At 49.2% G+C, this 13,684-nt stretch overlaps 5 protein-coding genes across 5 annotated transcripts; 3 read left to right on the forward strand and 2 right to left on the reverse strand.

The window, feature by feature from the left end:
- Positions 1 to 71: 71 nt before the first annotated feature.
- Positions 72 to 2,919, forward strand: CONPUDRAFT_53571 (ARM repeat-containing protein; the record flags this gene model as incomplete). The annotated part of the gene is made up of 11 exons (XM_007769128.1): positions 72 to 342; positions 403 to 556; positions 610 to 694; positions 746 to 829; positions 879 to 1,208; positions 1,258 to 1,348; positions 1,400 to 1,672; positions 1,718 to 1,905; positions 1,988 to 2,145; positions 2,193 to 2,409; positions 2,461 to 2,919. 11 exons carry the CDS (start codon positions 72 to 74, stop codon positions 2,917 to 2,919), a joined length of 2,310 nt encoding a protein of 769 aa, XP_007767318.1.
- A 646-nt stretch (positions 2,920 to 3,565) lies between these two features.
- Positions 3,566 to 4,775, forward strand: CONPUDRAFT_89879 (alpha beta-hydrolase; the record flags this gene model as incomplete). The annotated part of the gene is made up of 3 exons (XM_007769924.1): positions 3,566 to 3,817; positions 3,917 to 4,204; positions 4,257 to 4,775. The coding sequence occupies 3 exons, from the start codon at positions 3,566 to 3,568 to the stop codon at positions 4,773 to 4,775; spliced, it is 1,059 nt and encodes a 352-aa protein (XP_007768114.1).
- Positions 4,776 to 4,935: 160 nt separating this feature from the next.
- CONPUDRAFT_165047 (Bystin-domain-containing protein) lies at positions 4,936 to 6,907 on the reverse strand. Its single transcript, XM_007769925.1, has 8 exons — positions 6,746 to 6,907; positions 6,493 to 6,693; positions 6,293 to 6,443; positions 6,181 to 6,241; positions 5,782 to 6,109; positions 5,618 to 5,732; positions 5,381 to 5,561; positions 4,936 to 5,325 (listed from the first exon to the last, which is right to left on the reverse strand). Exons 1-8 carry the CDS (start codon positions 6,899 to 6,901, stop codon positions 5,166 to 5,168), a joined length of 1,353 nt encoding a protein of 450 aa, XP_007768115.1. The 5' UTR covers positions 6,902 to 6,907; the 3' UTR covers positions 4,936 to 5,165.
- A 183-nt stretch (positions 6,908 to 7,090) lies between these two features.
- On the forward strand, positions 7,091 to 11,043 carry CONPUDRAFT_81933 (NAD(P)-binding protein). Its single transcript, XM_007769592.1, has 16 exons — positions 7,091 to 7,191; positions 7,264 to 7,768; positions 7,819 to 7,965; positions 8,017 to 8,059; positions 8,107 to 8,249; positions 8,351 to 9,244; positions 9,306 to 9,367; positions 9,420 to 9,747; positions 9,798 to 9,894; positions 9,946 to 10,005; positions 10,063 to 10,140; positions 10,199 to 10,225; positions 10,281 to 10,398; positions 10,448 to 10,501; positions 10,551 to 10,627; positions 10,691 to 11,043. Exons 1-6 carry the CDS (start codon positions 7,174 to 7,176, stop codon positions 8,791 to 8,793), a joined length of 1,299 nt encoding a protein of 432 aa, XP_007767782.1. The 5' UTR covers positions 7,091 to 7,173; the 3' UTR covers positions 8,794 to 9,244; positions 9,306 to 9,367; positions 9,420 to 9,747; positions 9,798 to 9,894; positions 9,946 to 10,005; positions 10,063 to 10,140; positions 10,199 to 10,225; positions 10,281 to 10,398; positions 10,448 to 10,501; positions 10,551 to 10,627; positions 10,691 to 11,043.
- Positions 11,044 to 11,584: 541 nt separating this feature from the next.
- On the reverse strand, positions 11,585 to 12,990 carry CONPUDRAFT_136957 (uncharacterized protein). The gene is made up of 6 exons (XM_007769926.1): positions 12,897 to 12,990; positions 12,402 to 12,839; positions 12,250 to 12,347; positions 12,141 to 12,186; positions 11,929 to 12,081; positions 11,585 to 11,863 (listed from the first exon to the last, which is right to left on the reverse strand). The coding sequence occupies exons 1-6, from the start codon at positions 12,921 to 12,923 to the stop codon at positions 11,819 to 11,821; spliced, it is 807 nt and encodes a 268-aa protein (XP_007768116.1). The 5' UTR covers positions 12,924 to 12,990; the 3' UTR covers positions 11,585 to 11,818.
- Positions 12,991 to 13,684: the final 694 nt, after the last annotated feature.

Here is a 13,684-nt window from a genome sequence, read left to right on the forward strand (position 1 = left end):
CCCAACTTTTTGCCAGGCACGGCGATCCCCTGTCCACGGCACCTATCATTCGGCCACCATCATCTACCGCCATGCCCCAGGAGAACAGGAAACGCGGAAAGAAACATAAGAAGTCTGAAAAACAACAGGAAGAAACATTCTCCTCTTTCCAGGAACCAGCTCCGGAGCAAAACGAGTCTTGGATTATACCAGCTGCGAAACCAGATGCAGACTTGGAGGCTCCATTCGGTTACGTTGATGCCGACATCAAGGCTTACTTCAGAAATGTTGACGAACAATTACGAAACTGGCAGCAAGATGGGACAAGCGTAGACCAAGGAGATGAGGTTGATCCGAATGAGGGTCTGTTCGTTCCTACTCAATCCAACTGGCTGCTTGTTTAACATACTACGCGACGTACAGAACGACGCATTTTCTTCCTTGCTGCTTTGTCGGAGATGTCTGGAAACGAGAAACAACTCGCGACAGATCCTGACTGTTCTGTCATTTTGGAACGCATGATACACTCCATGGATGATTTTGTGCGGAGAGTATTTATTGACAGCCTGACTGGCTCGTGAGTCCCCGCTAGCTGACCTCTTATGAGTGCAATGTGACTGACTTGTTCAGGTTTAATATCCTCCTGAAGCACCGTTTTGCGTCGCATGTCTGTCAAACCTTGTTTACCACTGCAAATGCTACAGTATCCCGAGAGGTTAGCTGTCTTCCGGTCCACGAAACAGAACTGCATTGATCCTGCCAATAGTCTCGGGGATTCATCGCCACTCAAACAAATGCTGATAAAGGGGAGCTTCGAACCTTAACCCGGTTATTACTCGACATATGTGAGGTTGGTCCTCTACACACACCCTGCACGCATTCTCTGACGGTCTGCGCAGGAAATACGACCCGATCTCCCGGCCTTAATCATGGATTCATTTGCATCGCATGCCCTACGTGCAATGCTCCTACTCCTTGCGCCTACGATACCATTGTGCACAGAGAATTCCGCCATTATGCGCTCGAAGAAGAGTTCAGTTTGGAAGGCCAAGCAAGGAGCCATGAAACCACTATTTGGCATTGATAGCGATTCGACGGCGGCACGAAGAGCAGCTCCACAAGAGCACCTTGTTGCTGCCAGGTCGCTTGTCGACACGCTGAGAAATCAAATGGATGCAAACGAAGTTCGGTCCCTTGCAGCTAACACAGTTGCGAGTCCCACATTGCAGGTATATCACACATTGAGAGTCGTGCAGTTTTCTTGCTGACCACTTCCAGATATTTCTTGAAATTGAAGCCCAGGTCGGTAACACAATAGATAACGATTCGCTGTTGGATCGTGTGTTGTTTGGTTTAGTCAGCCATGCTAGTGAGTTTATTTTTCACTTCCTCTAACCTTGATTGTATGAATAAATCCAAGACAAAGATCCAGACGCCCCTCTAGAAGCATCCGACTATGTAGTTACACTCTTTCGTGATACTACAGCTTCGCACCTCCTCGAAGTTGCGATGAGATGCTGCAAGGGCACACAATTCGACCTTTTTTGGTCTACTTACTTGAAGGGAAAGTTCTCCCGACTGTCAGTACACCCAGTAGCCAACTTTGCCATTGCAAGGGCTCTGGGGATGTCAAATTCGGACCAGCTTCTAGAAGCATTATCAGAACTGCAGGGGAGCTGGAGCAAAATGTTGAGTGAGTCTGATGTATATCATCCTGGAGGTAATTTAACTGTAGTAGAGGATGGTCGCATAGGTGTTCTTAAAGCTGCCGTCGAGAGGTCTGCGGTGTCAGAGATGGCGCTGAAGGAAACCATTAAGGTGAAAACATGTAAGTTATTGTATGAATCCATACTGACTCCGGACAGGCAGTGTGCACAACTTTTCAACTCTCCGAAGCCCTGGAAGATCAGAAGTGCCTTGTCCCTTGTGCATTGGCAATGCAACCACTTCCTGTAAGCGGTCGCGCAAAGAAATATGCTTAACGGGTTCCCTTAGCGTGGTACCATAGGCATACTCGAAGCCGTCAGAATCCACTGACACGCACTCGGATGCTTCCAAGTCTGAGCACAAGCGTCGGCATGGGTTAGAATCCAATGTTCAGGGCGCCCTCCTGCTGCAATCAATGCTTCGATTACCGCATCCTCACAACGCTCTGCCTATCGAAAGGTAAGTGGCTCACTAATGCAGGTATCAGTGACTGACAGGATCTATAGCATTCGGTCATTACCGATTGAAGGGCTTCTACACCTGGCGCATAATCCTACTAGTTCAAGAGTACTTGACGTGTTCCTGGAAGCAGCCTCTGTGCCGTTCCCCGCTAAGAGAGGCTTAGTTATGTCCTTCATAGGACATTATCATATGCTCGTCGACGATCGCATAGGAAGCAGAGTCGGAGATCGTTGCTGGAATTTTGCGGACCCTTATCTCAAGGTTTTTCTCCCTGATGCTGCCCCTATGTTACCATCACTAAAATGTTCGCAGGAGAAGATCGCTCGCTCTCTCATCCCCCAAGAACAATTCTTGACGGCGTCGTATTACGGCAAGTTCTTTGCGCGTAACCTGAACCTGTATCTTCTGCAAAAACGGCCCCAAGAATGGAAAGACGCGCAGGCGCGAAAGAAGACCACTCTGAGCGCGACGCACTCAGCAAAGATAGGGGAGTCTAAAGTGGAGGAGGCGGCGGCCCCAAGCAACGCGGTTGATGCACCCATTACACCCGAGCGAAAAACAAAGCGAAAGCGCACAGACGTCGAGGATGAAATATCAGCCGTGTTCGACACAGCGCTGGGTAAAAAGGTCAAGAAAGGCTCCGCAAAAAGCATATCGCCTTCGACTCGCATTCTCGATGCCACACCTAACGACCTTGATGGCATCATGGACGCTATCAAAAGGGCACCTAGTACCGAGAAATCGACCCATGGTAAAAAGCAGAAATCATGAACAGATGACTCCTCCGCTTCCCCAGGTGCATCTGCTACTGTCTGTCGTTAACCACGCTTCCGCGCTGCGTTCGTTCGTCCCTACTTAGCTTGCTTATGCAGATATCACGGACAAGCGCCTTCTCGAAAGAGACGATGCATGGCCAGTATTAGAGCCTTTGCTTTAAGTCAGCGCTGACTTATGCCTTTATTCAATTATCATGCATCATAAGGAGATGAAAGAACAACGCTGAGCGTGTCATGGTGACTCGACGCTCAGAAAGGTCGTATGCAACCAACGCTTCGTTTTATTCGAGATCGAGGGCGAGTAATACCGGGATCAAGCTATCTCGTTAACTAAATTATTCGAGGCGCCCGCGAGAGGCAGCTGACGACTACCCCTATGCAGATCCAAACTCTGTCGCGGCGGCCCTTGCTCCCATGTCCATGGAAGTCTCTATTACTGTGTACATGCTCCGCCTTATCGGCTTTGAAAGCTTGAACGCTCTTGAGCGCCTTCCCTTCAGGTCACTGGCTTTATCATGAGTTTTCTATCCAAGCTCCCTTTGCTAGTCGTATATGCTACGATTGGATGCCTCGTTGCTTATCACTGGAAAGTTACAAATTGGATGCCTCAAGCCCAGGCCCACTGGAGCCCGCGCGGATCCATGGAGAGGGTCATCACCGCCTTCGCTCCCCATACTCGCCGTTATCTCTATGTTGGTGGAGAATACTCCAGGCAAGGGTCTTCTGCAATATCTCACGGACAGATGTATGTGGAACACCTTGTCCCGGTTGAAGTCACAAAGCAACATCCCTTGCTGTTTATTCATGGGGATGGCATGTCTGGCACCAACTTTTTGAATACGCCTGAAGGGAAGCCCGGATGGGCGGACTTCTTCATGAGACAAGGATACGAGGTATGTCGTCCTGTAGTGATGTGCATCTGCACGCCCGCAGACGCCTGTGCATCTATATACTGTGAAAGATTGATTCTCCTCTCTTTTGCCATGGTGTAGGTATACATCGTAGACCAGCCTGCCAGGGCGAGGTCTCCTTGGCAAAGCACGCTTGATGGTAATACTTCGACGTTCGACACGTACATGATTGAGTCACACTTTACGGCCACGCAATACTACAAGCTATGGCCACACGCAGAACTCCACACGCAATGGCCAGGCAACGGCTCACGCGGTGATCCCATCTTCGATGCCTTTTACCGTTCCACACTACCCAGGCTGACGTCCGCTGTCGAAACCTCTCGACTCATGAAGACCGCTGGGTCGAAGCTTCTGGACACGATAGGTGTAAGGCATCACGCACCAATGGGCTAACCATAAACTAAAAGCATATTGCTAGAAACCAGTGATTCTGTTCACTCACTCTCAGTCGGGCCAGTTTGGTTGGATCCTGGCCGATTCCCGACCTAATCATATACATTCCATAGTAGCGCTGGAGCCTATCGGCCCTCCCTTTCAGAACGCTGTTTTCGGGACCGACCCTGCACGACCTTTCGGACTCACGGAAATCCCGGTTCAGTTTTCTCCTCCCATACAATCTCCTCAGGATCTTGGTCCGCTGGTCGCGATCGACCATGGTCCAAACTACACATGTTTACTTCAGCACTCACCGGCTAGGCAATTGACCAATGTCTCAAAAGTGCCAGTCTTCATGGTCACCAGCGAATCAGGTTATCACAGCGTATACGACGGATGCACAGTGCAATTTTTGCGAGACGCTGGCGTTGACGTACTCCACCTACGTCTCGAGGATCTCGGTATCAAGGGAAATGGCCATATGATGTTCATGGAGAAAAACTCTGAAGAGATAGCTGACGTAGTGTTGGGGTGGATATCGTCAGGAAAAGTGAACGCATGAGAGCAACAGTCATCACAGTTTTGCATCGATCGAACGGAGTGGATAGTGGAACGGGTTGCAGCTTTTTGAAGCTGGCAGTAAACGAACGCTGAGAGAGAAATTACTCAGCAGATGGAAGTCGCTGAATGTGCGTAGGACCAAGTCATATGCATTATAGGGCCTGAGGTCAGAATCGGCGCTCGGAGGCTCGCAAGAAGTATACACGTGGGGAGCCACTGTTGAGGCCGGTATGCACTACAGATCGACAGCCCATGGTATGGATGTCAAACCTATGCAGCACAGTTGAAAGAATTGAGGAATCGCCAGCGAGTACACACTAGATTTAACTTGTGAACTATGTTTCGGTTACCCCAAGTTGGTAGTATTAAAGACAGATAACAGGAAGATCCGTCACGACATCTCTACGTCCTGAGCATCTTGCACGGGGGCGCCCCGAGCAACGGAGCTCAAGAGCTCCCTTCGCACCTCTAGGCCGATCTGCGGATGAGGATTGGCCCTAACAACATCCAGCAATGCGTCTTTTTGGTCAGGCGTTAAGTCTGCAGAATATCTAGAAGCAAATTAATACACAGCGTCAATGGCAATTGCATGCAAAAGACTTTTACCTCTGACAAAAAGCGAGAAGACTTTGATGCCAGAGAACGGGTAGTTTTTCGGTATCACCACGCGCGCGAGCTTTGTAGGTGTTGGAAAGGCGAATGAAATGGAAAACGAGGGCATCAACCACCTTATAGGGAAGTTGGTATTTCTTGTCTACCAACACCCGTATAAAGAGGGAATTTGGGCCTAGGTATGATGTTGGGTAAATCAGCATAAGTTCTTTTGACCTGCAAACAGCACACCTGTATAATCCATTTCTGCAATTCTGAGTAACGCGGCCGCGGAATGCAGCATTGGAACTTTTTTCTTCGCGACTACTGACGCAACTATCGCAGCTTCCTTCAACGTGCAACCAGACTGAACCGTTGTTAGAGTAATAGTGAAGAGACGGAGGACATGGACGCACATCCAGGAGAGGAAAGACTATGCCCTTGAAGAAAGCACTAGGCTTGTAGAGAGCACGCATTAAGCTCTCATAGTAGTGAACGTTTAGCTTCTTGTTCTCTTTAATGTCTTCTCTGATAGCATCGAGCAGGACCACTTGTAGGAATAGCTGAGCCTGTGGAGGCTTCATCGTCGAGATAAAAATACGCGTTGCAGCCCTGCAGGCGTGTGGCGACCAGTTCTCTGGTTGGGTCAACGCCAGTATACGAGCCCATGCCGGAAGTGTAGGGATAATTTTGAAGGCCTTGGGAAGCGGTCCTGACTTGTGAACTCGTAAGATCGTTGCAACTCTGCAGATGTTGTGAAGATGCATTAGCGCTTTTTATTAGCAGTCTCCAAGTGGTTGGCATACTGCGCTCACTTTGAGTAAGCTTCGACAACGCGTGGGTCGAGACCCATGGCAGGATCTGGATACTTAGAGTCTTGAAGATACTGATGAAAATCAGAACCCAATGGGAGTTGAGTTTACACACCTTGTTGCACCTTTTGAATGGAAGTGACACCACCACCACCCACTGAGGCTTCCTCCAATTTTGAAAAGATCACATCCGCAAGAGTTTTCCTTTCCCCTGAGCTTGAGGGTAGCAATTTATCTAGGGTTTCCATGTCCCCAGCGTCTATGTCCTGACATTCAATTGGGATAGGTGCAAGGAGAGCTGCATGATAGACGTACAAACATTTCCTCTGCATCCTCATCTGCGTTCTGAGGCTCATCCTCCGATATGTCATCTTCGTTTTCCTCTAAGATATCCTCACGCAACTGGAAACCGGCGTTGCTGGGTAGATCTTCCTCGTCCTCGGGCATATCAAGCTCCGCCTGTTGATCCCTTGCAAGCTCAAAGACGCGTTGAGAGCTTTTGGAGTCTAGAACGGCCTGGTTTATCTGGTAAACATCTCATGCAGCATAGATGATGCTAGATATTGACCTCGGATGGCTCGTCACCATCATCCACTGTCGTACGTGACTTTTTGCGCTTCCCCGGTCTTGAAACGCGGCCGTATTTTGCGTATGTCTCGTCATCATAAATCTGCGCGAGGAGAGGATCATGCTTTGGCTTTTGTGCCTTTTGTGCCCGAGGCATTGTGACGGGAGAGTGAAGGAAGGTAATAAAGAGGAATCGACTAGATTCGAAAGATGGTGCCTGCGTCACCGGCAAGCGCCGAGACGAGATATCTCTTTCTCCCATTACAAAACCAAAGATAAGATAGATTCAATAGATCGTCGAAGGGCTCGTACCGTGCACGGGGCTCGACTTCGGACCGGCTCTGGCCTTGACGGCAAGCCCATTCCCCCAGCGCTTCCCTCCCTCTTCCCTGGTACGGTACTGGCCATATCTTGCTTTGCTAGGAAACCATGTCGCTGCCGTCAGCGGTAAGTCGTTTATCCCTTCTGATTGTCATACCTTGTCCGCGCACATTTTAAACTGATTGGGCAGTCATCTAGATCCACACCCTGGACAAGGATGGACAAGAAATCACTACCATCGGATTCGAGCGTTTTGGATTTGACAGTCGAGTCCCCATCGATGTTCTGCGTTCCCTGTATCTCAAGCCTCACTATGTCGTCAATACATCCGAGACAAAGGTTGACGACCTCGACAAGGAAGAGGAGGACAAACAGCATGCTGTCTTTGGCCAGGGCCTAAATGCATACCAGTCCAAGTCCATCTACTATCCAGAAACAGCTTCGATATCTTACACCTCCCTCACGCGGTTTCCTCCCGTTAAACTTTTGCCACCATCCACCCGAAAACGGATCTTAGTGACTGGCGGCGCCGGTTTCGTTGGCTCTCATCTAGTTGATCGACTCATGCTGCTTGGACACGAGGTCACTGTTCTCGATAACTTCTTCACTGGGTCTAAAACCTCGCTTAGCCACTGGGTGGGCCATCCCAACTTTGAGATGGTCAGACATGATGTGGTTGAGCCGTTCATGATCGAGTGTGATCGTGAGTTCACTGTTGGTCCACTGGGCAACTCGTGATCCCTACTTGTGCAGAGATTTATCACCTTGCATGCCCCGCATCCCCCACGCATTATCAGTTTAACGCTGTCAAGACCATCAAGACGTCGTTTATAGGCACCCTCAATATGCTGGGCCTTGCCAAACGTACTAAAGCGCGATTTTTGATCAGCAGCACTTCAGGTACTGCACATTAATTTTCTAACTGCTGCCATCTATTCAGTTCGTCTACAGAGGTATATGGTGACCCAGAAGTCCATCCGCAACATGAAGACTAGTAAGTGTAGTCTTCATGAAGTGCTCGTAGTTTTCAAAGTTTCAAAGCTGGGGTCATGTCAATCCCATTGGCCCAAGGGCTTGTTATGATGAAGGAAAGCGCGTAGCAGAAACTCTAACCTACGGGTTCCACCGACAGGATGGGGTTGATGTTCGCGTTGCTCGTATTTTCAACACTTACGGTAGGCCAAGCTTGTGTTGTTGCACGAGTCCTATGTTGATCCATTTTCATTGCAGGGCCAAGGAGTGAGACTCTTTTTCATATGGGTGGTCACGGGCTCACGTATTCCAGTGAACCCGAATGACGGCCGCGTTGTGTCCAATTTCATCATCCAGGCCTTGCGCGGCGAAGACTTGACTGTGTACGGAGACGGCAAGCAGACCCGCTCTTTCCAGTACATCCATGACCTTATCGACGGCCTTATCGTGCTCATGAACTCGAACGAGACCCGTCCATGCAACATCGGAAACAGCGACGAGTTCACGATTGGAGAGTTTGCGGAATTGATTCGGGATGTCGTTGAAAGGGTTCAGCAAGAAGACGGCGTAAAGCCAGTCGGGCGCGTTCAGATACTATACAACAAACCCATGCCGACAGATGATCCGCAGAAACGTCGGCCGGACACTTCGCGCGCAAAGGAGTCCTTGCAATGGCAATCACGCTGGACGGTACGTATGGGTTTGGAGGAGATGGTAAGGTACTATAAAGCAAAGATGGCTGAGGGTAGCTTATAGCATCGGACATCTACTGTATTGAAGCAGCGAAAAATTATGAACATGAGTAAATATTTCAATACAATGATCGATATAGATGATATAAAGTTGGAACAAATGTGTGCTCCTAGGGAATCTAAAGTGTTTAATGAACAAGGGTAACATAAAGCGGGGATATAATAAAGGAAGTTAAGACGCTCGCATGTCATTTACAATGACAGTTAAGCACAAGAGTGAAAGAACAATTAGAAGGGCAATCTTGGGTTCCCGATAACGGCCTTGGATCCCTTGATAACCTGCTTCTCGACTGTAGTTGAACTCGGTGCCGCTCTGCGCACCCTGCCTTCTTGCTGTTCTTCACTCGTAACTAAAGTCTGTTTCTGAGAGGTGTTCATGTGCCCGCCGGTAGGTGTGGCTGGCGGATCGTGAAGAGCTGGCTTGAGCCTCTTTGGCACTTTTGGAAGGCTAAGGCCTGGAGGATTGGGATGTAGCATTGAATATCCCCTACCTGAAATGTCAGACATTACGCTTACCAATGTAACTATGGCCATGTCGGTCTCCATGGAACCAATGAGGATTCTTTCTCTCAGAATATCTTCAACAAAGATGAGTATGATGACACAGGTTTATCTGAGAGCGCAGCTCACCTTCTCATGGGTCGTCCGTCAAATCCAAGAGGACAGTAAGCTTTATCGACGTCCAGCACGTAGTAATCAAGGGATTTTTTCTGAGCATTGGCAACTTCTTCGGTAACGCAAGTGAAAGAGAGCGGAGACCGCGGATCACGGTTATTGAAGGATGTGCTACTACGAATTTCGCCCAGTTTGTTGAGAGCTTTCTTCATCCGCTCCGTAGTTGAGGCGTGCAAGGGCTTGAGCTCTGAGCGAACCTTTGGTAGCTGTGTCAAGAACTTGTGCAGAACTTGATTGACGATAGAGGCAGTGCCCGGAAGGATGTTTAAACAAGCCTTGGCACCTGAGCTTGTGTCAGACAACAATCTTCAGTTATACGGACGGTGGGCTGACCTTTGACAACACAAATAGGTATGTCATTCGTGGCGTTTCTGAGTCTCCTCTTTAATTCATGTGCAAACTGAAGGGGGGCTGTGGGTGAACCTTCGGCCTGGATTGACACATTCAGCATCAGGATAATGTGAGACCGCTAGATGGTTACCTGGATTATCATTACAGGTACATTGACCATGTCATATACTGTTTCCTCAAGGAGCTTGCGCTGAAGTAAATGATGCCGCATATTAGTGGCATAAATAAAGAACGTTTCAGGACTTACATTCATCACTACATTCAACAATTCCACAATGCGAAGTCGAGCAGTAGGCGGGGAGTTCATCTCCCAATAAGCTATGAGCTAAGGAAAGAACAATCAACTTAGTCTTCGCTGTATAATCTCAAGCTCAAATACACACCTCGTCTTGTAAATCGGTAGCATCCGACTTTTTGTGATGTTCAGCTTCTATCAATGTGGAAGAATGGGCGATTTTGACAGACCTCTGGGCCAGTCATAAAAGTAACGACTTCGTTGCCTGCATGCTCAAAGGAGTCGAGATCCTCGGCATAACACCACAGAGCGAGCAGCTCCTCATACGACTGGAATACCCACTGCAATCTTCGCGTGGAGTCAGTTGCGCACCTCAAAACAGACTGAAATGTCATACTCGAGTGGCGGTGGGACATTACACAATGTTAGGCTTAGAACACGCTCTGGCCACCTTTGACAACGTGAATACATGCAGAAGAGCATGACGGAGCCACACGTACAGCGCATGGAACCTCAATGCAGCATTCACTGATACACTTTCGAACGCGCAGATATGAGTAGGTGGTAATTGAAGACTCTGTTTCCAAGGTCAGCCTGCGAGAATATGTAAACGAATGGGGAGGGTCTATCAATGCCGTACCTCGCATGCGAAAGCGAGGTCTGCTGCATCGGTCCAACTGTCGTGCAGGTGGGAGGGACGACACCTTGACCTGCCGCTAACCCTGTAATCAAATGCAATCATGTTAAACTCGTCCGTCAGGCGGGGGTCGTCGAAGTGCTTTCGCAGCCATCTAGAATCAAGAAATAACGGGTGAAGGAAGATGACAGTTGGTTTGTTCGGGTCGAAGCTACCGACATTGCCGTAGAGGGAGTTGGTAATATACCATAGAGATACGTAGTCGTCGCGAGAGGGGATATCGACATAAGGCATGTCGATGTGACGTTCAAGAGGGAGCTACAACCCCGGGAGACTGAAAAGAAGAAGGAAAAGAGCTAAGAGACGGCGTAAACAGACAGACTAGGAGAAGAGGAACAGTGCGCACGTAAAGAGAGGTGGGGACTAGACCACCCCGACATGGACGACCCTGACGCGGACGCATAAGTAACGATCAAATTTATGTAACATTAGCCGAAGGAAACAGAGGGAAGCAGTCATCCTCGTACAGCTTCTCGTACCTTGTAGCATGACATATGTAGTCTCAGGTAGTCTCTCCCGCCGAGACTTTCCTTAGTGGGTCTTGTTTTGGCCCAGATTAACATACATTGCGACTGATGCCATCAATTCCATTTTCTCTCCATTCCTTGCAGCCTCATCAAATGCTCAACAGGGCTCGAGAATCGTCAAGCTCGTCACCTATTTTGTCCCCTCATTTACGTGCGAAGGTTCATGATGGGTTAGCCACTTCTCCGACTCTAATTCGGATCCGACAATAGAAGACTCATGGCTGCAACTGCCACTCAGCTCAGTCTTGTGATCAGCGTGCTCGCGGAAATATCCCCGAAGCGTAATGATGGAGTCCCAAATTCTCGCGCGCACGGTCAATATGTTCGTAACAACTGCTGTAGCTAATAACACGGCTTACTGCGGAGTCTTGAGACCAAAACAAGTGATCACGAAGCTGCTGTATCACAAAGAGCTGCGTGGGTAGATTACGGCAGACAGAAACCAAGCATGCGTGCAGGACGTGCGCAGTAGCCACGAGAAGAACACTCCCAGACAAACACCAAAACCGTGGGCAAGGCGTTCGAAGCCTTGTCAGCCTGTGTGTCATCCGATGAGAGCATCAAGAACCTGCATAACGTTCCTTTGCTTCTAAAGGGATCGGCATTGCCGTCAGGAATCCCATATAACGTGGCTTATGGCATGATTAGGCTCACTTCTAGCTCGGTCTTCGAGTCTGTTCCGAATATCGTTGGCACACCAGCAGCTTCTAGGGTGAACTGTTGCTCGGCGACGAGACTGTCCCAAGCGTTGACGATCCGTTCCTCCTCAAACCTTTTTAGCTCCATGCGATACGCAGAGTTGAGCATCTGAACACGGCAAGTGGTTGTAAAGACACTGCATCCGCGGAAGGGTAGTATTGGCTCACTTCGGCATCATGCTTGGAGACACCACCACCGCCGATCAACTCGGTCCTGGACGAGCAAACAGGGTGATGTCTGAGATTGTGGGTCCCAGGAGTGCGCTATAAAACATACTTTCTTTGCGTGACGGCGACCTTATCTTGGTATTTCTTCTCAATGGCTTGTCGCTCATCCCATAGGCGTCGTTCTAACTGATTCTGCTTTTCTTTCAGCTGAGGAAGCATCTGAGTCATGTCTTTGCCAGAGCTCAGGGGCAAAGGACATACTTGCTTGAGAGACAAGATAAAGGCAGGATCTTCTCCCAATTTCGTTAAAATGGGGAGAGCTTGCTGGAAAGTCAGTGTCTTAACGTCTCCCTGTGAGCCTCTATCAACGGTGGCAGGCGGAATGTACGGATGAAAGCTGGCTTCAGCATCTAATGAAGGCCAGCCGGAGGGGACATCAGCAGACGCCGAGAAAGGAGCAGACGTTGACGCATGATGTCGGGAATCGGTGGAGGTCAACTGAGAAAGCAGAGAGGCCACAGAAGGAATAGGCGACGTCGAGGAATGTGAAGAGACTGATTCCTGTCCCCGCGTGGCCGATGATGGAGCCTCAGAGGAGCAAGAAGACGGTGGCTTGGGCTGGGTTGGATTAGCTATCGTTGCTTGCCATGCCTCGGATGATCGGAGTTGCTCAAGCAAGGTCCTGACTTTCGTGGCATCCTATCAGAGCGAGTTAAGCGGGTGCGGCTGCATCCAGGTATTCGTAAAAGACGTTACATTGATGTCGTTCGTATCAGAGTTCATGAAGAACGACAATCGCTGGCCGTTTGTGTCAGAGCTAAGGTTAATGCAAATCGCGTACCAAGCTTCCCGAGTCCGCGCGTCTTGGATGCAGGCACACGGAAGCTAAGTACTAGACCTCTTCCTCGGGCTTGTCGGACCGAACGTTTACCCCTTTTCTGAACAAAGGATGGTCAAATTTCCAAAAACCTAACGATATTAATATTACGGCGCGTGCTAGTAGCGCATGCTCGGTACTGAAGCCGCCACATTTGCAGGAGTTTCATGTGATGGCAGACAGGTCGTGATGGGGTGAAAGCCTCATGTCACCTGGAATACATATACTCAGGCCACTCATGCAGCATGCCTCGCGAAATAGCACTATGTCCTTCTGAGCCGTTCTGAGCCCCATACACTCATATCGTCAACTTACGACTTGCCGTCAGATCCTGGGCTTGAACTCCATTACCAACAACTCTAGATATTGCACTTTTTTGAAGGCATTGTATATTCATTAGATTTGATTCATTTGGTATACTACTTCCTTGGCTTTGAGTCAAGGTCAGTCGCAAAACGAGGAGAAAGCTCGCTTGTGGTAAGCGAGAACCTCATGAGATGCGGTCAGAGCCTCCGGTCTGATGAAAGCCTCTGGCTGATTTCCGCGTTCGTGAACGTAATAAAACCCTACTGCGGTACGATTGATATGGAGCATAAGCTGATTGATGTCAACGCCTGACGATCAGGTATGCGTCAATGAAAAGCCGGGATCTGCGGTTGTCGGAGAC

The sequence above is a fragment of the Coniophora puteana genome (genome assembly GCF_000271625.1).
Source record: "Coniophora puteana RWD-64-598 SS2 unplaced genomic scaffold CONPUscaffold_5, whole genome shotgun sequence".
NCBI lineage: Eukaryota > Fungi > Basidiomycota > Agaricomycetes > Boletales > Coniophoraceae > Coniophora > Coniophora puteana.